Here is a 27,867-nt window from a genome sequence, read left to right as displayed (position 1 = left end):
GGAGGCAGACCGCGGACACAGCCGGGGGACAGCACCCTGCCTCTTCCCTGCCTGCCCAGCCCAGTCTGAGGCACGGAGCTCTGGAGCCGAGGGTGTCACCAGCTGACACCAGCTGTCCGGCCACCCACGGGCCCCCAGATGCCACTCCGGAGGCTCTGTGGCAATTTAAACCTCAGAAAGTCAGAAAAACAAGTTTCTCAGTCACCCAGACGAGCCGCTTTAAAAAGATCTGATTATAATAACAGTGGGATCCTTTTTAAAACGAGCAAAAAGGACAGAATAAAAAGGCAAAACAAAGGGCAGCAGAACTGTCCCTGCTGAGGTGTGAGTGTGACAGGGTGGGCCGTGGGCGGACCCCTTTCAACTGGGACACAGGATCCGGGGGCTGGGAGACAACTGCCTCAGAGCAGACTGAACCCCACTCCTGGGGGGGTCGCTCTTGTTGGCCCCTGTCCTGAGCATTTCCTAGGGACACACGTGACCTTTTGCATAAATATCACAGCACGTGTGCGCCTCAGCTTGACTTCAAAAGCAGTATGATTAAGAGGCTGTAAAACGCGCAAAGCTTAAATCACAGCTGGATTTCACACCCACATTTACCACCGGGAGGTGTGACCACCAACTCACGACAAGGAACAACTCCGCATCACGGCTCAGCCCCATCTGGAGAGCTTGCTTTGCGCCCAGGGCGCACTTTGGGGGCGGCCCCCCTGCCACCAAGGTCCCTGGGGTTGTCCGAGCTCTGAGCGTGGCAGGTCGTTGCTCTGTCGTTCCTCCCCTCCCGAGTGGGACTTCAGGGTGCAAACGTGGTCACGTGAGACTGACCCTTCTGTCACCGGCATCGGCCTCCCGTTTGGGGCGAGGCCCTCGGTGCCTCCTGGGCCGAGTGCCTGCGGTGCCCGTCCCCGGAGAAGGCCGTTTCCAAGTTGCCACACGTCCTGTCTGGGTCCTTCAGCTCATCATCTCGGCGCAGAGGCATCTATGTTTGACGTGAGGTCAAGTTCTGACTTGGGGTTCAGCTTTTTTTAATAGATACCTGATGGACCCAACACCATTTACTGAATAGTCTTTCTGTTCTACCACTTTTATTAAAGCAAACAAAACAGACCCACCTCCCTCCAGACCAGTCTCCTCCACCGACATCCATCACCGGCTTCCTTACTCCTGCCCGGCGGTGTGTTTTTATACAGGTTTCTTTCCCTCTCCTTTCTTGCCTTCTTCTGGATTGTTCTTAACAATACCTCCCCCCTCGGCGCGGGGGCTGCCTGCTTGGGGAGTGAGCCCAGCCTCGGCCCTGCCCCCGCCGGTCCCCGAGTCCCGGGAGTCGCGACCACCCAGGAGCAGGCCCAGGGCCGTCCCTCCTGTCCTCCCTCCACCGGCCGCCGCCTGGGGCTCGGCCTGGGCAGCAGGGGCGGCCGCGTCTCCTCTGGTTTCCATGCTGCGGGCAACACTGTTGGCAGTGGGGTCTCCGTGCAGGAAGGGCACACAGGGAACAGACCCCGTGTCACCTCAGGACAAGAGACTCCGCTGCCAGGTCACACGCGGGGAAGAGGACACACACGGCTCAGCTGTGACCTTCCCCGTGCCCACCCAGCCGCGGGCACCAGCACTGCCCGCGGCTCTCACACTCACACGGGCACCAGCGTCCCCAGGAAGTTCTGTGGATCACAGAACCAGGCTCAGCCCAGAGTTCCTGACTCAGGCGGTCGGGTGGGGGTAGACAAGACTGCCTCTCCAGAAGGTTCTCAGGTGGTGGCGGGGGTTAGGACCCTCTCGGAGGCGCACCGACGGGCACCGTCCTCTAGAGCGGCAGGGGCATGCCCCAGAGAAGGAGCCGGGCCCTTCCCGGGGGACCGCCTGGAGCACCGGCTCCACCCCGACGGGCTGCCCGTCCTCAGACCCTGACCTCTGAAGCTCCCCCTCGGCCAGAGCCAAGACGGCTCTTCAAAGGCTCCAGCCCCGGGGGCGCGCGGGACCCCAAGCCTTCCTGAGGCTGCCGGACCCGGCGACGTGCCTTTCACGGCGGTGGGTTTCCGCGCCTCCTTCCGCAGAGCGGGGGCCTCGCAGAGACAGTGGGGCACTGGCGGGGTGGCCCGGGGGGCGCGTGCAGAAGGCGGCCCAGCTCCTCCCGCAGTCCTTTTGGTCCCCAGACGAGGCCAGACCAAAAGCCAAGAACGTCCGTCAGAGACCGGCCCAGGCCAACGTGAAGCACAAGGACGAGCTGCTGGCCGTCAGGAGCTTGCGAGGGGTGCCGTGGACAGAGGTTGGCCCTCTGCTTAGGGCACCTTCCTCTGAGATTGTGTTGTTTCTGGAAAAACAATCTTCTATTCCGCTGGTAAAAAAGGGCAAGTCAGTGCTCCTAACACTGGCCGGGGTGCAGGTTTACTTCCAGGTCTTGTTCCCCCCAGAGCCAATTATGGGGCATAATTTACATGAACGCACATGAACCTGCTACCCACACAATGACCGAGCCCCATCCTCCCAGCCGTGAGGACGTAGGTCAGGTGGAACAGGAAAAGGAGACAATGTGAAAACTGCTTTGAAATACTGGGCACTTTCCCAGGCACAAAGGAAGCGTTTAGAATCATAAATACAAGAACGATTGAAATTTCCTGCTCTATCTTAAGGAATAGTAGAAAAATTTCCCTTTCTTCAAGATTGCAAAATGGATAAAGAGCCCTTTAGATATAGTTCATGAGACTCTTTCAAAGGCTGCAGTTGGAAGGAACTGGGTATCACCCTAAATGCCTAATATTTCTACAAGAGAAAAATCTTATTTTGTTACCAAGGGTGCAACTGTTATTTTTACATCTCAAATGTGGGGGAATTAATCATCTACAGTGTCCACATTCACTTCTATGGACTTGGCTATAGACCTATGTTTCCTGGAAAGCCAGTTAAGATACACATTTTAAATATTTTATTTCTGAAAAGCAAAACCCTTTTCTCCAGTAGAACACACTCAAATCAAATACCATACAACTTTGGTTTCTGGCAAACCACTCTGGAAACATTTTTTTCCCAGGAAATCCTAACAAGAGCATATAGTTTGTCTAAGTACGGCACCAGCGGCCAGCCAACTACACAGATATTGCAAACATTTTATCGTCTACTCATTACCTGCAAAATATGTTCATCAGACACCTTGAACTAATGGAATACTTCGATTTACTTATAGGACAGGTAAAAGAAAATTTTTTTGTTACTTATAAGCCACAAAGCTCACGTTAGTTTTACAAACACTTTTAAAGTACTGTACCTTTCCCCGCTGCCTCACAGAGGATGCATGCTCACTGGCCTCCCAGGGACAACAGAAGGGCGTTACTTCTCATCTAGCATCAAGCTCCGAAAGTGCGTGTGCTCCACACGCCGCAACACACACGCATCGACCTTACTCTAACATGTGCATTTCACGCCAGTGGATGCCACCGGCTCACCTGGTCACCGCAGGCGTGGACATTCCCCAACAAAGGTGCTGGTCCCCAGGAGGGAGCAGAGCCCTGGGCCCCGGGGATGACCAGCCTCTCTGAGGGGAGGATCACATCCCCACACCTGCCCCAGGAGCACCAACAGCTGAAAAATGACCTGTTTGTTTCCTACGTAATAGCTCACTAACACTGGAGTGTCAACAGTGACCCTGATCCTTAAAGAGGAGCCGTGTTGTCAGACCAGGGGAACGTCTGGAGCTCTCGGTGAGGACCCCACGCTCCCGCTCCGTCAGCACCGGGCACAGCCCAGCTGGATGGCCCTGGACACCCGCTGTCTGGGCTCCGCATGGCCTCGGCCGGGCCCACAGCCCCTTACCTCAGAACAAAGCCACGCTGTGCGGTCGGGCAGGGCCGGATGGATGTGGCTATCAGACAGATGGTCACTCTCCCCGTTTAGAGAAGATAAAAATGTTAAAGGAGAAAAATTAGAGTGCGGTTTTGTTCTAAACCAGAGGAGGCTACAGATCCCATTGGCCTCAGGTTGGAGACCTCGTGACATGGGACCAGGCACATGTGACCTACTTTTCGCCCGGCTCCCCTCGTTCCGTTGGAGGGGTGCGCCTGGCGGATGCGCTGTCATTTTAATGACGCCTTCCCCCAACAGGGGCCACCGCACAGACCGCCGTGCCTGCGGGACATCGGCCACGACAGCTCAGGCCTGGAGAGGGAGGGGGGCAGAGACCTCGGGCCCACGTCAATCGAAACACAGCTCTGCAGAGCCGAGCCACTGCCGCCCCTGTCAGCTGTCTGTGCGCTCGGGGGCTGGGTCCTCCCCAGGACGAGGCGTCTGAAAGGGCACCACCCGCAAACCCTCTCCTTCTCCCAGTTTTCTCTTCCTCGTGATCTAGGGCTTCTAGGTGCTGCCTTGGAAGCCAGCTGCGTGCAGGAGCTTAGGCAGCACTGAGCGCTGGGCGTCCTGAGAGGAGTGAGCCCGACAGTGGGGCTCTGGTCTGGGCAGCGAGACGGAAGGACCGACCCAGACCCATGAGAGGACGTGGAGGACGCAGCTGGTCCCCCAGTCAGAGCGGGCACTGCCACCAAGCAGGAGGAGGTTGCCCTGTGACTGCGCTATCACCTCCACCTCTCGCCATCTCTCACGAAATCAGAGGCAGATCCATGGAAAAAGCCAAACACCCACCGGGTGGGGAAACTCCGGCGCAGAGAGGACCCGCTGTCCGGGAGGACGAGCCTGGCTTTGCTGGGGGCGGTGCCGAGCTCCCGCTGCGAGAGCCCGCAGAGCGCGGGGCACCTTGTGACGCCAACTGGGGTGGCACCTGCCAAAATCAGCCTGACTGTTCGTTACGGGAAAAAACGGAAAATGCATATAATGCAAAAGCCCTGTAACTTCATCCCCCAGAAAGACCACCAGTGAGAGTGGGGTGTTTGGAGGTCGACCTCGTCAGACCTTTTTCCAGTAGGTGTGTGTCATTATACTTTTTCACAAAAATAGGCCCAAACCACCCAAGTTTGTCCTTTTTTTCTCACTTAACATTATATACAAAATATTTTTGTGTGTCACTATGCTTAAATCTACACAGTAGTGATCAAATTCCCCATGGTATCCCATTTTATGCATAAGATTTTATGCATTTAATTTTACGCATTTTCATGCATAAGGATATAGTCAACTGCAAGGACTGTATATTCTGGGTGTTTGAATTGTTACATTAAACAGTGTTTTAACAATACTCTTCGGGTGGACCTCTCTCTGTCCGTCTTTTATTGCCTCAGAATATTTCTTTATAGAAGGTCAAAGGACACACGTGCTTGAGGCCCTGGATAGGGTGACAAACCGACCCAGCCAGCGGCACCCCCGCGAGGAGGGGCCCTTCCCTGTGCTCCAGCCCACACTGGGCAGCCTGTCATCAGTGCCCACGGGGCCCAGCGTCCTGGGGATGCCAGCGTCAGTGGCTGGCAGGGGAGGAGCCCTGCCATGTGTCCTGCACTGTCAGCTCGTCCAGTCCCCGCAACAGCTCTGTTAGGGACAGAAAAGGCAGCCCTGTCACTCGGGCTCGCTCACGGTCATAGGGCACAGGCCGCTGAGGGCCCCCTGTCGGCCACTGGGAGGGTGCTGGGAGGACTGGGCACTGGCCTTTGGGTCTGGTGGGGGCAGGAGGGGTACAAGGAGAGCAAGTGGCCACGCGAGGCCACCAGGGTTGGGAGGTGGTCACGGCAGGTGGATGAGCCCCCAAGGCTCCCCGCCTGATTCTGCGCGGGGAGAGGTGGCTGGGAGAGGAGGAGCCGAGTCCTTGAAGAAGTGACAAGGAGAGGAACAGCGAGCAGAGGGGCATGAAGGACCAGAGTCACGGGCCGAAGAGAAGGAGCTGAGGGCACGGGAACCAAATAGGAGGCCAGAAGGTGCAGCCTGGACATCGGGGGGAACCGAGGATGGTGGCATCCAGGGTGTCTGGGGCTGACAAGCCCACAACCAGCTGAACGCGGCTGAGGGGCAGGGACAAGGCCAGGGCAGCACAGGACAGCCTTGCCAGCTGTGCCTGCTAGCTGTTTCAGCGTGGGTGTCGGGAAGGGGGGGGGACCCACACCGCTGAGCACTATGCCTCCTGCCTTGGGGGGTCGTGTTCATCGTGCTAAGTGGCCGCTCACTCGCTTGCCCACGGCTGGGGCTTCTCTGTCTCACTGGACTCCACCCATCACCCCTGCAGCCTGCCCTGTGCCCGACACAAGGTCAGGCGCGCAGGCCTTGGAGCACAGGGGCACCTGGCAAACGTGGCCGGGCAGAGGGCAGGCCCACAGGCCGGACAGGGGCCCCCGGTGTGGGGCTGGGTGGCGGGGGGGCAGGCAGAGAGCCTGGTGGGGTCCCTCGGCCCCCGCCTTTGCTGAGCTGCAGCCTGGCCTGGGGTTGGTCCGGGCCTGTCCTCCACCTCCACGTGGTCCTGAAGAAGCCCGGTCAGACGGCTCTGGTTTACATAACCAGCCTCGCTCTTGACAGCAGCCTGGGACGTGCCAGCCGTGTGGAAGGAGCCGTTCCTTCCAGCTCCTGCCCAAAACCAGAGCCGCCTCCAAGTGACCTGTCACTGACATTCACGCAAACAGACACCTGGAGGCTGAAATGATTTTAACCTTCCTCCATACAAAGCAAAGATCAAAACAACACAGCGTGCAGGCTTATGGAATTGGGTCAAGCACCACAGGATTAAAAATGCTGAGCTGCAATTAAAAGAGCAAAACAAAGCCAGACAGACAACATTTGGATAGGGCAGAAGAGAAGCTGCCGTGGAGAAGAATGAAGAAGAATTTCATAAAGTCGGTGAGGGGGCCCTGTACCCCTTATTTATTAGTTTTGTGACCTTTTAAAGATGCACGTGTTTCTTTGACAACCACCTGGGAGATAGGTTGACTCAGAACCTGTACAATGTGTATGGCGTGAACCCGGATTAGTAACTCCCACAGCTGGAAACAGTTTCTCAGTGGCCACCTCTGCGGCCCCGCGTGAATAAGGCACCCTAGAATGTACTCTTCAGCCTTCGGCAATGCCCCTGTAACCTGAAATGCACGGGTGAATAAACTAGAACTGGCCTGGAGAGGACCAGGCATGAGAGCTGAGCAAGGAACCTTGGAGGCCTCCATTTACAGTGAGACACCGAGGCCAGGGAAAGTCAGTACTGCAGGCTCAGGACCCCTGAAGCCCCGGGCAGAACTCGGACCTCAGGGTGCTGGGTGGAGTGCACAGCGGCACACAGGACACACAGGCTCCGGCACACCCCGTCCTGCACACGTGCACCCAGGCTCCTGCACCCACACCCACACGGCAGGACGGTCAGCAGGGCCAGGCCGCCTGCAGCGCTAGCACGGGGCGCTGCATGTGGCTAGTGTCCCTCACAGACCCAATGAGCAAGCAGACCACAGACCCAGCTCTTCAGATTCCCCACCTAGTGGAATGAGGCCATAGAGGCCTGAAAACAGGGAACACATAGGCGAACACAGTTCAAAGGCATCCCACGTTCCTCAAAAATTCAAGGGAAAAAGCCAGGGAGAAACATTTCTGCCTCAGCTTAAACCTGCTTCTTCAAATTCTAGACGTGCCTTTTCAAGAGCCGATCAGGAATGATGTTCCTGCCCGATCACATTATTGCATCGACTTCCTTTCTTAAAGTTTCCTTTTTCATGGCTCGTCTTCACTTCCTGGCACTACTCCCGGCTGACACCACATCACGGACTAAAGAGGGTAAAATACAGCATGGGCCCTTCAAACACATTCCATTGTTCCATGGTGAGTCTGACTTTGCTACACATTCTTGGTAAACAGACAAGCAGACAAGGGCCGCTTCACAGCCACTCACCTTCCCCCATAAGCAGGCTGGACGAGTCAGAGCAGGCCCATAGATAGCGTGTGTTCACACTCGTTGTGACCTAGAGCATCACAACCAGAAATGGCGATTCACGGGAGGACCGGCTTTGGTCGTGGAGCCCACCGACCTGAAACACAAAACACAGGGGCAAATGAGCTGACGAATTAGGACCTTGTGCATCGGGACTGAGCTTCAACAGAACTGCTTTCTTGTGTTCAACAGAGCAGCAAGCATTTCTTAAGATTCAGGTGTGAGACGCGCGGGATGTGATGAAATGCCAGTGAGAGCTCATCCTGGGACCCACCCTACGCGGCCCGGAGGGGGCCTCCACTGCACAGATGAGCAGTCCAGAAGAAGTGCTTGGTAAAACTGTACACACTTTTGAGAACATAAGTGAACAGTCAACTTTCTACTTGTAATATTTAGTATATTTATATGTATATATACTGATTTTAAAAGTTATGAAACTATATATTAACTTAAACACACTGCTGGTTTTCTACTTTACAGCTGGTATCATCATTTCACTCGAACCCTTCCATTTCAGCATGCAATCTGTCCACCTAGTCTTTTCCAGAGTGCATCATTTTCTCCTTGGTCTAAGTTTCTTGACTCTTCACTTTTTGAATTCACATTGTTGCCCAAACAGGAAACTTCATCCCCAGGCACAAGATGTTTATAACATACCCTCTTTGCTATTTTTCAAGTCCAGGTGTAACGACCTCTGCACGTTACTGTCAGGGATGCCTTAAAAGGCTCTTTACAACAGCATCCAACATTTGGAACTGTGAGGTCAGAGCACCAAAAATAATGAGAAGCCCATGTTAAATGTGTCTCTGTCTTTCTCCATGTCAATCAGGTAACCATTTTAGGCAATAAACAACATCACTGAGTCTGTTTCAAGCTAAAATATCTTACCCATATAATATGTTAAGGTTCAAAATGAAATAAATGAGAAAATACGAAATGTAAGGAAATGCCATGAAGGTGACATTGAGTAAAAGCCTCCCTCTTTCACAGGGGCAGACGGTGTCTCCACTGGTGCAGGAAAAGGGTCAGCGTGTTACTGATTGGAGGATCGGAGAGGGCTGAAGGTCACGTGTGGGAACTCATCAGAAAGCAATGGAAGAACAAGGGATTGTCTTGGCTCCCTTGTCAATTAGAACAGAACAGTCTTACAGACGTAGAGAACAAACGTATGGATACAAAGGGGGGAAGGTGGGGAGTGGTGGTGGTGGTGTGATGAATTGGGAGAATGGGATTGACATATATACACTAATAAGTATAAAAGAGATGACTAATGAGAACCTGCTGCATAAAAAATAAATAAATAAAATTCAAAAACAAACAAAAAAAAGAACAGTCTTATATGTGCAGTGCCAGGAAAACTGATAGCACACACCAAAGGGTGCACTTGAATCCTTACCTTACACCACATGCAAAAATTAACTCAAAATAGATCAAAGACCTAGACTTAAGAGCTAAAACTATAAACATCTTGAAGAAAACACTGGAAAAAAATTTTTCATGGCATTGGATTTGGCAATGATTTCATGGATATGACACCAAAAAGCACAGGCAGCAACAAAAAGTAGATGAACTGGACTTCATCAAAATTAAGAACTTTTGTGCATCAAAGGGCACTAATAAGAAGGTGAAAACACAACCTACATAATAGAAAATATCGGCAAATCAGATACCTAAGAAGGGATTAATATTCAGACTATATATAAAACTTCTACAACTCAACAATAAAAAACAATTAAGAAATATACGAAGGATTTGATATACATTTCTCTAAGGAAGATATAGAAATGGCCAATAAGCACAGGAAAAGTAACTCAACATCATTTGGCATTAGAAAAATGCAAGTCAAAACCACAACGAGCCACTTAGGATGGCAATAATAGTAATAATAATGAAAATGATAATAATAAGAAGAAGAAACAGAAAATAACAAATGTCAGCAAGGATATGGAAAAACTGGAATCTTCATACACTGCTGGTGGAAATATAAAATGATATAACCCCTTTGGAAAACAGGCTGGCAGTTCCTCCACAAGTTAAACCTAGAGTTCCTATATGACCCAGCAACCCCACTCCTAGGCATATACCCAAGAGGTTGAAAATATACGTCCACAGAAAAACCTGTACATGGATGTTCACAGCAGTGTTGTTTATAACTGTCAAAAAGTGGAAACAATCCAACGTCCATCAATTGATGATGGTGGATAAACAAAACGTGGTGCATCCTTATAACGGGATGTTATTTGGCCACAAAGAAGGGGATGAAGTACTGACCCGCGCGGCAACGTGGATGGACCTTGAAGACATTACGAGAAGGGAAAGAAGCCAGACACGGAAAGCCACATGTTGTGTGCTCGCATTTACAGCAAACGTCCAGAACAGGCCAACCCACAGGGACAGAAAGTGGACCCACGGTTCCTAGGGCTGAGGAGAGAGGGTAACGGGATGGGCGTGGGGTTTCTTTTGGGCGACGAGAACGCTCTGTGATTAGACAGTGGTGATGGTTGCACACCTTTGTGAATACGCTAAAAACTACTAAAATATGCAGTTCTAAAGTATGAATTGTATGATAGGTGAATTACACTCAATTAAAAAGAACAAAGGTAATAAATACTCAAAAGTTTTTTTAAAAAAAGGCAATGGAAGAGACCTCGTATTAAACATCACAGAGTTAACATGTGTTTACTCCACCCTTACAGAAACTGCACTGAAATGACGCTCACAAAATAAAACAGCACAAACCCACAAGCACTAAGAAGTCAGGAGGAGCGAGAAGAACCAACAAAGGCTTTCAGCACAACCCTGGGATCTGGGAAGTGGGTGAAAATGTGGTAAATAAGGAGCAAAGCAGAGACACTGACACCGCAGCCTCTAAGGGAAGAAGCCACCCGGAAGCCGGCCGTTCGCCCCCTGTTCCAGGGAGAGCAGGGCCTGCAGGCACCGAGTGGCTCCACAGGTCAGAGGGGCAGGGAAGTGGGTGGAAACAGCAGTAACAATTAGAATTGTCTGTGAGGAAGCATTAGGGCCTCAAGTGCCACGGCACCGTTGTCGCCAATCAAGTACTCCTGTTCCCAGGGACACCCAGAGGTTTCCTCTTGGGAAAGGGTGACTCTTCAGGACAGAAATGCCGACATCACCCCAGGAGTGTTACGGGGATGAGAAGTGAAAGAACGAGACCTCATGCTCCTCCCTGAGGCCCGCGGCGCCCTAGCAGAAGGGGTACCCCTCACTGTAAGTCACATAAAGGAGAACGAGCACGACAGCACTTTCTGATGACAGCGCAAGAAAGCCAGAAATTAATGCACTAAAAGACACTCCATTTGAAATTTATATCACCCCAGAAACCTCTGAAGGGAACTCGTTTACTAAACATACAGCCTGACGTGGCACTGGGTTTGGTAAGAAGCGCCACGAGACCAGCGACACAGAGAGTGATGTGACAGACTCGCTCGCGCAGTGACCCACTTCTCCCAGCATCGGCCACCGCTTCAGGGAGCGGGACACCGAGCTCCCCGTGGAGCGAGAGGTGAGCGACGGGCACCGTCTCGGAGGGAAGGCTCTGCCGTTCTCTTTTCAAAACTCAACTGGTGCTGGAAAGGGGGGTGACGGAGGAGACAAAGTGGGGTTCACGACTCCCCTTTTCACCTCTGCGGCCGCCCCTCGCTGTGCGACCCACTTAGTGACAACAGGAGCAGTGGTTTTCAGCGGCTCGCTGAACAGCCCGCCACAATGCATCAGTTTCAAAGGACCAGAGCCCGAGGACGGCGCATCCCCTCCCAGGCACAGTGCAGACAAAAGCAGCCCATCGAGCCGCAAACGACACACATGCGCACACAGGCAGACACTCGCGTGTGCACGCGGGCGTGAGCGGCTCCCACTGCCGTCCGCACCCTCACGTGGGGCCTGGCTTCACCGGAAGGTCGGAGACATCGGACGACCGGGCGCAGGGCTGTCCTGCTCTCCACTGGGCGTCCTCTGTGAGCCCTCCTGCCGGGAAGCTGGGCAGCAGGAGAGGGTGGGGGCAGGCGGGCAGGGTGCTTTAGGCCACTTGAAGAGGGGGCAGGTGGAACCTGCGGGAAACAGGGCTGTGAGAGGATTTTGATAAATCACGATATTTTAACACCGGCAATCTGGCTGCTGGTGTGGAAACCAGGCTGAAGGTGAAAAGCGGCAGGAGAGGAAGCCGGGAGAGAATTCAGGAGATTACCCGCTAATCCAGCCAAGAGATGATGGTGAGGAAGTGCCTCGATGCCCCAGAGCCCGCGAGGGGTTAATCTGAGGAGCGACCCCAGGGCCAAACCAACAAACCACCCAACTGGCGGGGACGCCATGGCACCCCCGTCACAGTTCACACAAGGACAGTGAACACGGAGCGAGTTGTGGACTATCATGTGTGTGCGTAAAGCTGCACCTGACATTTAGAGGTTGTACATTCTCCTAAAACTCTCAGAGAACAAAACCAAAATTGACAATGTTCTAACTCATAATGCAAGTTTCAACCAATTTTGAAGACATGGAATCAACAGACCATGCCTTCCACCCGGTGGGCGATTAAATTAGAAATCATTAGCAAAAAGATAACTCTATAACTCTCCTGGACTCCTAACACTTTTTAAATGATTCTAAATAAGAAGTGGATGGGAATGACATGATGAAATTAGAAAATCATGAGACCTCAACAATAATAAAAGTGCTGCATGCCAAAATTTGTAGCATTCAGCTACAATAGAACTTACAGGAAAACTTACAGCTTTTAAAAGCCTATACTAGGAATAAAGTCAGAAAACTAGTGAATAGAAAATCCAATTTTAGAAGTTAGAAAAATAACAGAAAGTATCCACAGAAAATAGAAAGAAAGTAATTATAATAAAGAATAGATCAGAAGTTACAAAAAAAGAACCAATTGTGAAAATGAACAAATATAAAATTTGGTTCTTCAAAAAAGGTCCCAAAATATACAACCCTCTGATGACGCTGATCAAGAAAAATAATCCAGAAGGCACAGATGACTGGAGTAATTAAAAGGAACACCAGGCCTTCTGGTTCTGGACAAAATGAAGCAGACGCATTTTTCCCTACATTCCTGCTGAGAACAACTAAAAACCCTGTGTTAAACATGAAACAAGCCGAAGAAAAATGGGAAAGGTGGAGAGAAGTGCCTGGATGGGTCCTGAGGTGTGAAGGCTGACACAACAGTGAGTTCACCTTTGTGTTTTGTTTTGATTCCCTCCTGTTTATTCTAGGCTGGTCACTGGAAAAGCCTGCGACCGAAAAATGCCAAAGAACACTGTAAAAAAGCCTCAAGAAAAGCCACCCCCCGCCCCCCTGGAGAACACTGCCCCCCAGGCGAAGCTGACAGGGGACGCGTGCCACACACACGTGCCCACATCAGAGGGGCTCCCACCTCTCAGGAACGAGGAGCTCCTCCCTCTGCCCAAGGTATCGGGGAGGCCAAGGGCTGCCTGGGCCTCCACCCCAGCCCACTGTGAACAACATTCCCCCACCCATGTCAGTAGAGGCTTGCTAAGACAGGAGATTTTTATAAGATCCAGAATATCATAACATTGCAACCAAAATTTCCAGGATACAAACAAAAATCGCTTGCCATACCAAAAATGAGACTAGGAGAATCTCAACATGAAAGAGTAAAGAATATCAATAAATGCGAACACTGAGATGACAGAGATATTAGAATTCTCTGACAAGGACTTTAAAGCTGCTGTCACAAAAATGCTGCAGTGAGCATGTCTGAACATGCTTAAAGCAAATCTCGAAAAACCTCAGCAAAGAAATGGGAGAACTGAACAACCAGCAAATTACCAAAATCCAATCAAAATGAAAGAGACAACCTCAATATGCCTATAGCCATTAAAGACATGAAAACCTGTAATAAAAACTCCAGAAAAAATAAATCCCCAGGCCCAGATGGTTTCACTGGAGGATTTCACCAAACATTTAAAAGAGAATGAACATAAGCCTTAGACACTCATAGAAAATAGAAAACTTCCCAACTCATTTTGTGAGGCTACTGTTACCCTGATACCAAAACTGGAGATAAGACGGTACAGAAAAAAAAAAAAATAGACCAGTCTCGCTCATGAACATCCACACAAATAGACTCAATATTTTTCTTAAATTAGCAAATGAGGGACTTCCCTGGTGGCGCAGTGGTTAAGAATCCACCTGCCAATGCAGGGGACACGGGTTCGAGCCCTAGTCTGGGAGGATCTCACATGCCGTGGAGCAACTAAGCCCGTGCGCCACAACTACTGAGCCTGCGCTCTAGAGCCCATGAGCCACAACTACTGAAGCCACATGCCTAGAGCCCATGCTCGCAACAAGGGAAGCCACCGCAATGAGAAGCCCGTGCACCATAATGAAGAGTAGCTCCCACTTGCTGCAACTAGAGAAAGCCCACAGGCAGCAACAAAGACCCAACGAAGCCAAAAATAAATAAATAAATTAATTAATTTTAAAAAGTCTTAAAAAAAATTAGCAAATGAATCCAGCAATGTGTAAAAGAGTTACGTACCATGGCCAAGTAGGATTTATCCAGATATGCAAGGCTGGCTCCATGTTAAAGAAAATCAATCAGTGTAATCTACCATATCAACAAGCGAAAGCATAAAAGCCATATGACTATATAAACTGATGCATTAAAATGCATTTGACAAAATTCAACACCTAATTCATGATAAAAAATACCAGCAAGTTAAGAATAGAGGGAAATTATGTCAACTTGATAAATAGCATCTATAAAAAACCTACGGCTATCATCATACATATGGTGATAGAATGAATGCTTCCCACTAAGATTGGGAACAAGCACGGCTGTCCACTTTCACCACTCTTATCCAACATGTTACTGGGAGTTCCAGCCACTGCAATAGGCAAGAAAAAAATCAGAGGCATTTAGGCTGAAAAAGAAGAAGTAAAACTATCATCTCTATTTGCAGACGATCAGATTTTCTGCCTAGAAAATCTTGAGGAATCTATAAACAAAACAAAACTCCTAGAAATAATAAGTGAGTTCAGAATGGTGCAGAATATGAGTCATACACGAAAAGTAACTGCATTTCTGTATACTAACGGTGAACATACATCAACCAAAATTTAAAACAACGATTTAAAATCATTTAAAAATACAATGAAACACTTAGGTACACACTTAATGACATTTATGAAGGCCCTGTCTGCTGAAAAATGCAAAATGCTGATGAAATAAATCAAAGAAACATAAGTAAGTGGAGAGACAACGCTATATCCACGGATTGGAAGACTCAACGTAGTAAAGACATCAGCTCTCTCCAAATCGGTCTGCGGGCTCAACGCAGTTCCTGCAAAAGTCCCAGCAAGGTTTTGTAGACACAGACAAGCTTATTCTAAAATGTATATGGAAAGAGAAGAATAAAGCAGGAAAAATCCCTCGATTTGATAATAAGGCTTACTTTGTAGCTACGGTATTCAAGACAGTGTGGTGTTGGCATCGGGGGGTACACACACCAGAGGACGAGAAGAGAGAACCCAGGGGCAGACCCAGCACAGAGGCCTGGCCCCTCTCCGACAGCGGGGAAAGGAGTCCCACTGAGAAAGGTGGTCTCCCAACAAAAGGTGCTGGGACAGGGGACCCTCGCCCTAAGCCTCACACCTCACACAAATACTTACACAAAATGGGTCACAGACACAGGGGTAAAGCAAGAAACTACAAAACTTTTAGGAAAAAAACAGAAGAATCTTCAGGACCTAGGGGCTAGGCAAAGAGTTCTCAGACTTGACACAGAAAGCATGAACCACGAAAGGAAAAACTGATAAACGGGACTTAATCAAAATTACCGACTTTTGCTATACCAAAGACCCTGTTAAGAGAATGAAAAGCCCAGCCGATGCTCCCCACACCCGGGGCGCCCTTCGCCCACATCCCCATGTCACAAGCTTGGCCACCACTCCTGGCCTCCAGAGCCCGCTCCCCTGGCCCCAGCAGCCTGGCAGCCCTCACCCAGCAACTGGCTTCCAGAAGTCGCTTCTCTCCACTTGTGCACCCCCTCGTTGCAGGCCTGGAGTAGAGGCACAACGCAGATTTTGGATGAGTAAGAATATACTGAGAGCAGGGGAGGCCAGCACGGTGCCTCGGGCAGGACACGGGTCAGACCGTCTCACCACGGCCCAGCCCGATGTGCCCGGGACCCCCAGAGCGCCCTGACTCGCCACTCCCTCGGGGGTGGGGCAGAGCATTGAAGGGGCTAGGCCATGTCTCCCGACACCTGGAGGGGAACCAGAGTCCACCGGGGACTAAAGAGGGGCACCAGGCAGCCCGCAGACCAGCTGCGCTCACCCGGCATGGGGACGAAGCCCGGCCGACGCCCGCACCCTGCAGGGTCGGCAACAAACTCACGCAGGTGGCCCTCCAGCCGAGGCCCTCCAGCGGCCGCCCGGAGGAGGCGGGCAGGCCCCAAACCAACAGTCCAGGGACAGGAAAGACGGAGGAGGAGGGCTTCTCTCCGGGCTCACGGCTCTGGCCCTCAGGTCAGAGGGTCTGCCGGGCACTCGGCAACACCCTCGGCGTCGCCCTCGGGCAGAGATGCTCCCAGTCCCACCGGGCATGCTTGGCCAAGTACTTGCTCTGCCAGCCAGATGTGAGCAGGGTGACGCGTGTCACTCCTCTGCCCTGGTGACAAGCATCCGGAAGATGCCAGAGTGACTTCAGCTGACGCGTGGCCTGTGCAGGCCACAGAGACCCAGGACTCACGGTGACTGCAGGGCAGCTGGGCCACGCTGGCCATTACAGAACCTGCCGGTGGGGCCGGGCGGGGCCGCAGGGCGGTGCACCGGGCAGAGGCTGCAGAGGCTGCGGTGGTACCGAGCACAAGTGCCGCCTGCACGGAGAAGCAGACAATTTCCGCGAAGAGATTACAGCTTCAGGCAAGAGCCCGAGGGAGGAGCACTTAGGAGCACATCTTTATTCCGACACTGAGCTCAGGAAGGTCCGAGGAGAAGAATCCGGGGAGAGTGGGGAGTGGGCCGGGGCCGGGGGGTGCAGCTGTTCTGCCCCCAGAGCGACCCTCAAGCTCCCCGTCTCTAAACCTCTTTCCTGCCTTATACTCACTGGGGACACCATGGTGCTTTTTTCCTTCTGGGGGGTGTGTATCACCATTCACCTTACTGGACATTGAAACTGAGCAACCTTAAATATTTTATCTATTAATTCATTTTAAAACAACGATAAGAAACCTGACACAGGTTAACAAACGTAAATCTTCATGAATAACTAAATTTTCCCAAACAAAAAAATTAGTGTGAAGTGTGGCCTTGTTTCCTATTTTTGTAAGTCTCTTTAGGGTCTGGCTTCGTAGAAGAAGCTGGATTCTCATATCTGCTCCTGTGTTTACTCTGTTGTGATTGCTTGTTTTGGGTGAAGTCCGTGCAGACAGCGGGCCTCAGGGAGACGGGCAGCTGGGAAAGGCCTGCTCAGATACCCGGGAACACGGTCTTCCTCATCACCATGCCTAAACTCAGCGATGGTAATTTCTTAAAGGTTAGCTGCAAACTGCAATCTGAAACCACATGAAAAACCACAAGGAACTTTCTGAACACTGTCACACTGTAAAAGCCTTGGTCTGCCCTAAACTTTGTTTGTCTTTTACCCAAGCATGATTGGTCATATGGAAACTGGTTCACTGAGTCATGCAGATCTTCTAAATGTGGACAGATTTTATCACTCAATACCAAAAACAATCACACTTGTTAGTATCACCACTAAGCACCACAGAAAAGTCTTAAGGTCTGAGGGAGCAGTGGACAGTGGCAGATAAAAATTTTGGACAATTCTAACTTTGCTGAGCCCTCAAGGGTCATAGTTGGCAGCAAAACCCTCGGATGTAACCCCGATCATTTCTGAGAAAGTGCCTGTCCAATACCCAAGTCCAGACACCTGTCCACCAGGCGTCCCCCCAAGTGGCCATGTTTCCTGCACGGCGTGGTGCACAGGCGGGGCAAGGGTGGCGCTCGAGGCTCGGGATCTATCGGATACAAGGAGTAAGCACGCTGCCCCGAGAGGACGTGGTTGGGTGAGTCTGGCTGAGAACGCAGGGGCCACTGGCAGAGCCTCCAGGGGCTCAGGCCCCAGCAGTAGAACCACCCCAGCTCAAGCGGCACTCAGTGAGAGGGGAAAGGCACAACCAGCACTATGGCAATAGTCATTTTTGACCCTGCAGGTCCCTTGCAAGGGTCTCGGGGACCCCTAGGGCTCCCCGGGTCATGCTCTGAGGGCCACAGCAGTCAGTAGAGGGTAAGACTGAGAATGTCTTTGGGTGACAAGCACTTGTTAAAATTCAACTTAATGACAAGAATCTGATTAAGGAGGCGGCCAGCACACCCTCAGTCGGCTTGGGAGGTGGCAGGTCTGAGGTCAGGTGTTGCAGGGCCGGTCCCTCCTGCGTTCTCTCTCCTTGGTGTGCAGACAGCGTCTTCTCCCTGGGTCCTCCCGTGGCCTTTCCTCTTGGGGGCTCACTCCTAGTATCCCTTCCTCTTCTTATCAGGACACAGCCCTATCGGGTTACAACCCCACACTTATGACCTCATTGAACCTCCTTAAAGGCCCCGCATCCAAATTCAGTCGTGGTGGGGGACAGGGATTCAACCCATGAATTCTGGGGGGACACACCCAGGCCACAGCCTCCTCCATCCAAACTGCTGAGTGACATTTCCAGCTGGGAAGTGGGGAGGCCTGAGGCTGGAGCCCCCTACGGACGGCTGCAGCAGGTCCGTCTGGAGAGAGGGGTGCCCAGGAGGAACCAGGGCTGAGGCTGCCAGCACTCCACCAAGTGAAGTTCTGTGGGCACTGCCTTGGCCAAGGGGCCACGGGAGGGGCAGGCGCAGGCCAGGACACCCACCCAGCCCAGGAGCGCAGGGACCTCTGAACAGGGTCTGCACACTCCAGAAACCCAGCCCAGACAACCGTCTGGTTTCGTAAAGGAAGTCCTACCGGCACCCGGCCGTGCCCACGAGCGTGCGTACCGTCTGGGGCTGCTTTCGCGCTGCGATGGAGGAGCTGGGCGATGGACACAGCCCTCGCGGAGCCCACAGTGCCCAGGTATTTACCACCTGGTCTGATACAGAAATCCAGACCCCGCCCTAGAGGACAGAGGTGTGGGGAGGCGCAGAGAGAACGCGGGACAGCGGGCCGGGAGGGACCCCAGGGCCGGAAGTGGGGCCTGGCGAGGAGGTCGCGCGTCGGGCCCTCACATCTGTGGGGTGCGGGGCGCCAGGCGCCTCCTGCTCCCGCTCCATCGAAAGGGACCTGTCCGAGTCGCCGCAAGCTGCGCCCACCCATGGATGCTGCGGCAGCTGGACAGTCAGCAGCCCCTCCGTCCTTAGGTGTCCAGAGGAAGAGGGGGCAGCTCGGAGCTGGCCGAGAAACGGGCTTGAGAGCCTGGCCATGAGGCCTGTGCCTGCGCTGGTGGCGGGTGGGCTCCGGCCGTCTCTCCTGGGCAGGGGACAGGAGGGCAGCAGACGTCTGTGTGCTATTTGTTCTCCTGGACACGCCCCGCCTGTCCCCCGGGGGACTAGCCTCGCCCAGCGCTGAGGTCAGACCTGGCCACCTAGTGCTCCTCTGGGAAGAAGCTGCACGGCCAGAGCAGCGTTCTCCGCGTTCTCTCCTCCCCCTGCCATCATTCTGGAATGTTCCAGAGAGAATTTGCTCCATTAGCCTGGGAGGGGGGTGAAGTCAACACAGAAAGAGCCACAGCCGACCCAAGAGAATGAAAAATAAACTGTGCATTTATACGATTTGAGGATCATTTGTTTCTGCAGCTCAACCCGGGCCCTGCGCGGCCCCCACCGGGGTAGGGAAAGGGCATCTGCTCCGTCTCCCCAGGAGCAGAGGTCTGCTGACAGGCTTTCTGTCCCTGCGGCCGGCCTGTGCTCCTAGGCACGTAATGAAAGCTGCTTTCATGGCCGTCCACACAGCTGTGTGAACCCGTCCCTGTGCGTGTATCTCTCAATAGCCAAGTTCACCCACTCAGGTTTATGGCTATGACTGACGCTCCCTGGACTTGTCTCATCCTCCTTGTTTTTTCTTTTCCTACCTTCAGTTACACATTTTCTGTTAAAAGGTCCTGTGCTGTTTTCTTGAGGCACCTGACACACACACAGGGTCACCTGTGTTCCTGCAGAAGTGACAGACGGAGCAGAAAAGAAGGTGGATGGGAGATGACGAAGCAGGAAACCAGCGTGGGGCCCGGACCCTGGACTCTTCACAGGAACTGTCCTTGCTGCGGATGCCCCCTCAGGGATCCCCCCTCCCGCCACATGCCTTGACAACAAAGCAGCACAGAGGGCGACAGCTCTCTGTTGTGGAGGCAGAGTTTCCCGCACGACCCCAGGCCCACTCGGCACGCGCTGCTGGGAATCAGCAAACCTGATTTGAAAAATCTCATTACAGGGCATGTGGCCATGACGTCAGGGTGACCCTCCGCTTCCATGATCGAGTTTAAGAACTGGATGTGCCTCTGAAAGCTGTTCTTTCTGGTATGATTTGGCTTAGTGCCCTACGGTCCTCCTAGAGGATGGCAAGATTGTACAAGAATAAGGGAGCAAGAGATCCAAAAAATTCAGCAAGACTCTGAATGTTTCAAGCTCCCTGATGCTCTGTAGACTAATTTGCAGTTCAGTGCAGTGATCCTTGGAAATGTCTAAAATATTCTAGAGAAATAATGAGGGGGATGGGCTGCAGGAAGGTGGAATGAGGAGCTTGGTGAATGCTGTCCCCCAAAAGCAATCACAAAACTAGACAAAACCGTCCAAAATAACCATTAGGATGCTGGAAATCAACCAAAGGCATAGGACAAATCGAGGGGCGTTCACACTCGGAAACCTGCTAAGCCTCGGGTGGGTGGCACCAGCGCTGACGGGCACGGTGAGGGCGAGCGATGGCGACGTGGGCGCAGCCTTAGAAACAAGAACAAGCTCCGGGGCAGGAGCCCAGGGCGGGGAGCAGACAGGCACACAGCACTCCGGGCTGCAGAAAACTCCTAAGTGTGCAGTTGGTGAAGAACAGTTGTTCCACTTGGTTGTGCCTGATGAGGCCCCACTGCTCACCGACGTGGTCAGACGTCACCCGAGGCTCTGGACCACACGTAGCGCGTTACCTGCTCTGGTCGCTTGTGGAGACACCCGTGCACGCGGCTGCAGGTGCACACAGGCCTGCCGTGGCTGCTCACAGAGACCAGACCTCCCGCCACCTCCTGCCAGTCCTCAGGGCAGAGAGCACCCGGGCAGCGGGTACCGCAAAGGTGGTCCTTTTTGGTGGAAAGGAAATTTCAATCTGCAGGCAGCAATCCAACTGAGGAAAAATGCAAAATGAAGCAGTATTTTTGGATGGGACCTAACCATGCATTTATTTGCACGCTGTCCACTCCTGGGCCCACGGCCCCTGCAGGGCCCCAGCCTGGCCACCTCTGGGGGCTGGAGGGTCGACTTGCTGTCTCAGTCCTGAGCAGGGTTTCACCTCAAAGACACGTCATCAGTGGGGGCTAGAAAGGACATCTGGCTCGCCTCGAACCCCAAACTCATCTTGCCAGCCCCCTTCCTGCACTGGATATGTGCGGACAAAGGTGTCTCGGGGTGGGGGAAATTCAAACTTGAGATGCCAGAAGTTATACAGCTGTTCAGCTTCAAAATGGACTCCTCTGAGAAAAACCCATGCCAAGAGATCTAGAAACACATGGTAAGAACCCCCCAGCCCCCCTCAGCTGTGGGTTTAGACGCTGCTTCCAGCCCATCGCTGCCGGGAGCACTTGGCACTCCGAGCGCATCCAGCCCGGGCCGCAGGCAGGCAGCGGCTGCACTCCTCTGGGGAGGTCTGGCGGATCACAGGACAGGGCCCCAAGCCCGTGGGTGCAGCAGATGAGGGGCAGAGAAACCCTCTAGAAGGAAGGGCCAGGGGCCTGGGGTTAAGTGGCCGCATTTCCACCGTGAAGACTCATCACAATTCCAACCCAAACCCAGCTGGACCTGCATGAACCCTCACAGAGTGGGTGAAAGGTCACTTAAAAGAATAAAGAGCCAATTTTAAAAGACACTCACTGAGACTATGTGCTCCTGGTACAGCCATGCGGTGAGATGGATGGACCCAGTCAGAGGATGGGCACGTAAGGCACTGGAAGACGCCGTGACATTAGGACCCTTGGGGAACTGAGATGTGGTTTAACAAAGGTGCTAGCACAATTAGTGTTAGACCAAAAAGTAAAAGATTAGACTGATCTAACCTCACACACTACACCAATATAGATTCTAGCACAATTTCAAGAGTAAAACTATATTCTTATTTCACTCTTTAGGTGTGGGCTTCACATGGCGATTTCCTACCACAGAGGACAGTGTGGGGAAGGGGACAAAGAGCGACTTCGCAGTGGAGAGAGTGACAGACACACCTGGGCCAGGTGACCAAGGTCAGTGTCCACAGTGTAGGTCATGAGACGGCACGGACCCTGGACCCCTGGACGGGATGTGATGAGAAGGGCCCTTCCCCTCTGTGCTCTTCCAAAAACCCATAACCCCAGTCCAGTCATGAGAAAAACATCAGACAAATCCCAATAGACGGACATTCTATAAATTCTCTGACCCACCCTCCTCAAAACTGTCAAGATCATCAAAAACAAGGAATGTCTAAGAAAGTATCACAGCCAAAAACAGCCTAAAGAGACAAGGCAATTCAATGTATTCTAGGACAGAAAAAAGACGTTAGGGAAAAACTGAGGAAATCTGAATATAGAATGGACTTTACTTTGGTGATAATGTATCAATATTGGCTCCTTAATTGTAACCAGTGTACCACACTGACATAGGTGTTAATAACGGGAAACTAAGTGCAGGGTGGGTGGAAATCTCTGTGCTGTCTTTTTTAAACATTTCTGCCAATCTAAAATTGTTCTAAAGCCTTTTTTCAAAAAGCTATTATCAACAAATACAAGGGCAAATCATCTGAGAAAAAATTTGCAGTATATACTTCAGAAAACAATATGTAAAGGACTTTTACATGATAAAATAAGACGCTGGCAATGTGCGACTAAGATGTGTGCAAGCTCTGTGACAACCAGAGGTGCTGCCAGAACCCTCGTCGGTAGCCGGTGAGACAGGTGGGGTTTAAGGCACCCTGTCGTGGAAGCCTGGCCCGCCCTGGGGCTGCCATCCTCACAGGACATGGCCTTCTGAGAAAGCCGTCGGTGCAGAAGCACCAGAATTTATGTACTGAACATTTTCCCACGTTCTTAAATACCCTCTCCAAAACCCTTTTAATGGCATCAGACTAATCCCTCATATTTCACCAATCCTCCCATAATTTGGCCACTTTGGTTAATGACGATATTTTTACTTTTATTACTTTGAGAAACAGCAACACCCGTAAATTGTGACCTGCCAATAGGTAAGTATAGGTGACTCAGTGAGTGCCAAGTTGCAATCGCAGCAGTGTGGACGGCAGGACGCCAGCTTTCCTAACAATGCTACTGGCTGCACACAGCCCCCTGTCCGGCGTTGGTCAGGGACCACGGCTCCCACACTGGGGCCTGGGACTACCGGGTGGGACCCGGGGCCCTGCTGCAGAGCGAGCTCCGTGGTCGGATGGGGCGGGGCTGGCGGGGAAGGTCTGCCCCCGCCTGCTCCCCTGCCAGGAGGGGAGGGGCCCAAATGCCCATGAGCACTGCCCCTGGGACAGGCTGGGCCCGGGAGTGATGCCCACGGCAGGCTAGGCTGTGGGCCAGCCTGGGGAGGGGAGCCCGTGCCTGGCCACAGGCCAGTTGGTCCTCGATCCCACTGGGGACGGGGCAGGCTGGCCGCCATCCTCGGCAAAGGTCACGTGCCTGCCTCCCAGCCAGAGGCCCTGTGCCAGGTTCGTGTGGCCCCTTCTCCACCCTGCTTCACTGGCTCTAAGACACGCCCCTGGCCTAAAGGCCTGCGGGTGGCAGGAGGGGGTGCGGGTGCAGCCCTCTGCCTCTGCCCATCCCTGGGCGCTGCCCACTCAGGCCGGTCTTTCTGTAACAGGCATCTGACTTCAGGTCAACGCCGCCAGTGAATTTTTCCAGGAGGCACAGGCCGAGGGGTGAGGTGGTGTATCACCGTGCCTTGCTGTGCAGTGGCCTCACTGCCCACTGCCTTGCACTGAGGGCGCTGCCCCTCGAGTCACAGTGTCCCCCTTCCAGTGGCCTGAAGCCCCTTCTCCTGCTGACGTCAGCCCAAGCCCCCTGGACGGGAAGCCTAAGGTCACCGAGTGGGCCAGACGTACGCAGCCCAGGCTGGCCTCCACCCGCTCCCCTCCCGAGCTCCCACCTGCCCTTCACCTGAAGCCTGTGCACATGCCCTACGGTCCCGCCAGGCCGCAGGTGTGTTGGACCAGGCGTCCTATCCTTCACACCTGACCAGCCCGGTGGGCTAAGGAGCTCTGGGAGGGTAGCGGCCACAGCAGCCCTGGACCACCCCGTGTCCCCTCCAGGGCCATTCCCTGCACTGCCGCCTGTGTCCTCACGGCTCGCCCGCCCTCCCTGGAGAGGCAAGATACCTGAAGCACGGGAGGACGACGGCCATAGGCAGGCGGGGAGGCTGCAGGTGGAGGCGAGGACGGGCAGCCACTCCCGCCCTCCGTTAACATCCCATGTTTGCAGACCCTCAGCCCCGCTCTGGAGCCGGTCTCGACGCGCCTACGCGGGCCTCTCCAAGGAGGCCGGGAGGATGTTGGTCAACAGAACCTCCTGAACTCAACCGGGGTGGAAAACGCGCTTCCCATCTGGGTATTCTAGAAGCCTCAGTCTCTCCTTCACTGGAAGGCGGCCCCGGAGATGAAAGCGTGTGACTTGATCCAGCAAAATTACCGCCACTAGGAGGCAGCAGAGCTCTACTGGCCAAATCCCAGTTCTTCAAAATCCTTCTCTGAAGGATTCACAAAAACAGACCAAACCTGCCCCCGTGGGTTTCGGTTCGAAGCCATGCCCACTACAAGGGCAGAGTTGATTGGATGCTAATGACTGCAAGGCCCTCACAACCGAAAGCGTCTCTCACCTACCCTTCCAGAAACACAGGCCGAACTTACTCTAACTCCCGGCTACGCGGCCTCCCCAAGCGCCCTGACGACAAGCAGCGTCCTTGTCTTCTGACCACCGGCCCCCGGGTGTAGGGGGAGGCGTGACCCACACGCACCTTCTCCCGGGGCAGGCAGCTCAGTGGGACGGGGAGGGAACCCCCTCCCGCAGGGTTAAATCTCTGGGAGATCCCACAGCTTTTCACTCCTTTCAGAAAACAAAGTCCCTGGTCACTGTGAGTCTCACCTGAGTTGACGTGAACACTCCCCCATACCCCCAACCCCCCACCCCCCTAGAAACAGTGCTGGACAGGACCCGAACGCCCACCTCAACGAGGCTGTGTTTGAGTGGACAAGACAGACGACAGGCAAGACAAAGATAGGCCAAACAGGGCGCTGGGCAGTGACCAGTGCTAAGCACAGCCGGGAGGGCGCTCAGGACAGGGTGGGGGTGGGCCTCACAAAGGGGCAGGGAAGGCCCACTGTGGTGACTTTTGAATAAGGACCTGAAACACATGAGGGAGCAGAGCGCCCAGCCCACAGGGCACGTGCAAAGGCCCTGGGGTTGGGGTGGGGCTGAAGAGGGCAAGGGCAGCAAGAGCTCGGTGACGGGCCTTCCAGGTCATCCCAGGACTCCAACTGGCGCGAGAGCTGATTCCACCATTGCGCAGCCTGTCCCGAGGAGGGGTGAGGATGTTGGAAGTGTTTTAGATTGGCAGCCTGGACTAAACGTGTCACGCCCAGATCTCCAGTGGAGAACAGCCGGTTAGCTGGTTAACGGGTGGTTCTGCGGCTCTTCCCAGCAGGACAGTGTCCAAGCCCGTCCTCCTGCTGCACACTCCTGGCAGGTGGAGGCCATGCCCGATGCTTCTTGGTCCAGCAGCCTCGGCCAGCATGCGGGAGACTCTCAGGACCCAGTGCCCAGCCGGGACACTCATCGGGAAGGCCTCACCCTCGGCTTCAAGAGCACTCCCTCCCCACTCAGCCACAGTGCCGGAAATTATTTTAACAGGGGTGGACAGGCCCCCAGAGTGTGCAGCTCCACAGGGAGCCAAGCACACAGACCCCCGGGCAGCCCCGCTGCCCCATGCAGCTCCTGACGCATCAGGGAGAAGCTGAAGGTCAGCGCGGGAGCCCATGTTCGCAGGTCCTCGGGGCCGGACCTCAAGTCCCCCTGGGTCCCCGGTTACGTCTGCCTTCCTCACTCGCGATTTGTCCCTCTTTGTCATCCATGCTTTCCAGCTGCTGACTTCTGTGCTCAGCTGTCCAAGGCAGAGTTCAAACACAGCTCGCTGGGCAGCAGCCCTGCCCACCTGGAGGCTGTGCTGACCCAGTGCTCCAAGGGTCCCACTGCCTGGCTCCCAGCTCACTCCACTCGGGGGGTCGGCCAGATCACCACGCGGCCACCCAGACCACAGGCTCATCTTCAGTCCTCACGGTCCCAGGCCCCCTGCATGGTCCCCTGTGCCCGCCCCAGGAGGTGACCACACACACGTCTCCAGCACTCCCAGGCACACCTGGTCACACGACAGTCTCTTCGAGACGGCGGGTGGTTTTCAAGCTTCTCTGAGCCACAGAAACCTTTCTCCAGACACAGCTTTCTGCAAACGCTCTGCGTGTGAGTCAGTTTGAATGTGCCAGGTGCAGACACCCCTGCACTTCCTGGAACGTTCCAGAAAGCATCAAAGGGCGAGGAGGAAGTGAGGCCCTGCCACCCCAGGCCGGGGTCACGGTCCCAGCACCAGCCTTCACTAGCCGAGGCCCCAGGAGCAGCACTGCCGCGTCTGGAAAAGGTGTGGTTCCACCCACAGTCCTCCAGGGAGGTCTGTGGGGCGGAGCCTACGAGGCAAGGACGAGAACGTGCTCTGAAAGGGGGAAGTGCAGTACCAACATCGGTGCTCCCGCTACCACGTTCCAGCTCATTTCTACATAAATTCGACAAGGAAAGAAAACATATCTTAATTACCATGCAAACTGCTTACTGTCAGTGTTTCTTGCTACCATTACTAACATTCTAACAAACTGCCCTTTTCAAAATGCTTTTGTGAAAATGTTTTCCGCGAAGATGCAGGCAAAACACGCTGGGCCCAGCCAGAGCCTGGGGCACTGGAAGGGCACAGCACCCCACCTCCACTCCTCAGCCACGGGCCTTGGTGAACACAGGACAGGAGGCCTGCTCTGTGTCCTGCAGGCTGAGGGCTCGCTGTTTCAGCAAGCGGGGTACCAGGGCTGGACCACAAGGCAAAAAGATGTGACTGCCCCACCGCCACACCTCTGCCCCATTGCTGTTCAGCTCCTTGCTCAGCCTGCAGACACTGCCACTTTAAAAAAATCTGTACAAAGAGATACACTCAAAAACGTTGTAGATGAATCAAAATGAAATTCTAAAAAAAAATGGTCAAGTAATCCAAAGGAGGTAGGATGAGTAAACAGAAAAACAAAACCCAGAGAGAGGGACTTCGCTGGTGGTCCAGTGGGTAAGACTCTGCGCTCCCAATGCAGCGGGCCAGGGTTCAATCCCTGGTCGGGGAACTAGATCCTGCATGCATACTGCAACTAAGACTCTGCATGCCGCAACTAAGAAGTCCGCATGCCGCAACACAACTAAGACCAGGCACGGCCAAAATAAATAAATAAACAAACAAATAAATAAATAATTTTAAAAAAGAGAGAACAAACACAAAACAAACAATAAAATGACAGCCGTCAGCCCTAACATGGCAATAATTATTACATTATGATATAAATGGTCTAAACACCCAATTAAAAGACAGGGATTGGCAGAATGTATTAATGAAAAAAATGACCCAACTATATGCTGTCCAAGCAAATATTATTTTTTAAAAATCAGGAATGATTACATTAACACCAGACACAGCAGACTTCAGAGCAAGGAAAACAATCAGGGACAAAGAAGGTCATTACATAATGATAAAAAAGTCTCTCCATCAAAAAGTGAGCAATCCTAAATATG

At 53.1% G+C, this 27,867-nt stretch overlaps 1 protein-coding gene across 18 annotated transcripts in view; it reads right to left on the bottom strand.

The window, feature by feature from the left end:
• The window catches only part of PCBP3 (poly(rC) binding protein 3), a 212,629-nt gene that overhangs the window by 45,829 nt on the left and 138,933 nt on the right, over positions 1-27,867 (bottom strand). For all 18 annotated transcript variants that reach the window (XM_082461051.1, XM_082461050.1, XM_082461049.1 and 15 more), the window contains one exon: positions 7,790-7,925. In XM_082461051.1, coding sequence (XP_082317177.1) covers positions 7,790-7,799 — 10 coding nt within the window. In that variant the 5' untranslated portion in view covers positions 7,800-7,925. The remainder of the gene's footprint in view (positions 1-7,789; positions 7,926-27,867) is intronic.

Source organism: Balaenoptera physalus (genome assembly GCF_965194825.1).
Source record: "Balaenoptera physalus genome assembly, chromosome: 4".
Classification (NCBI taxonomy): domain Eukaryota; kingdom Metazoa; phylum Chordata; class Mammalia; order Artiodactyla; family Balaenopteridae; genus Balaenoptera; species Balaenoptera physalus.
Note: the sequence above shows the minus strand (reverse complement) of the source record. Positions and strands in the feature narration are given on the sequence as shown.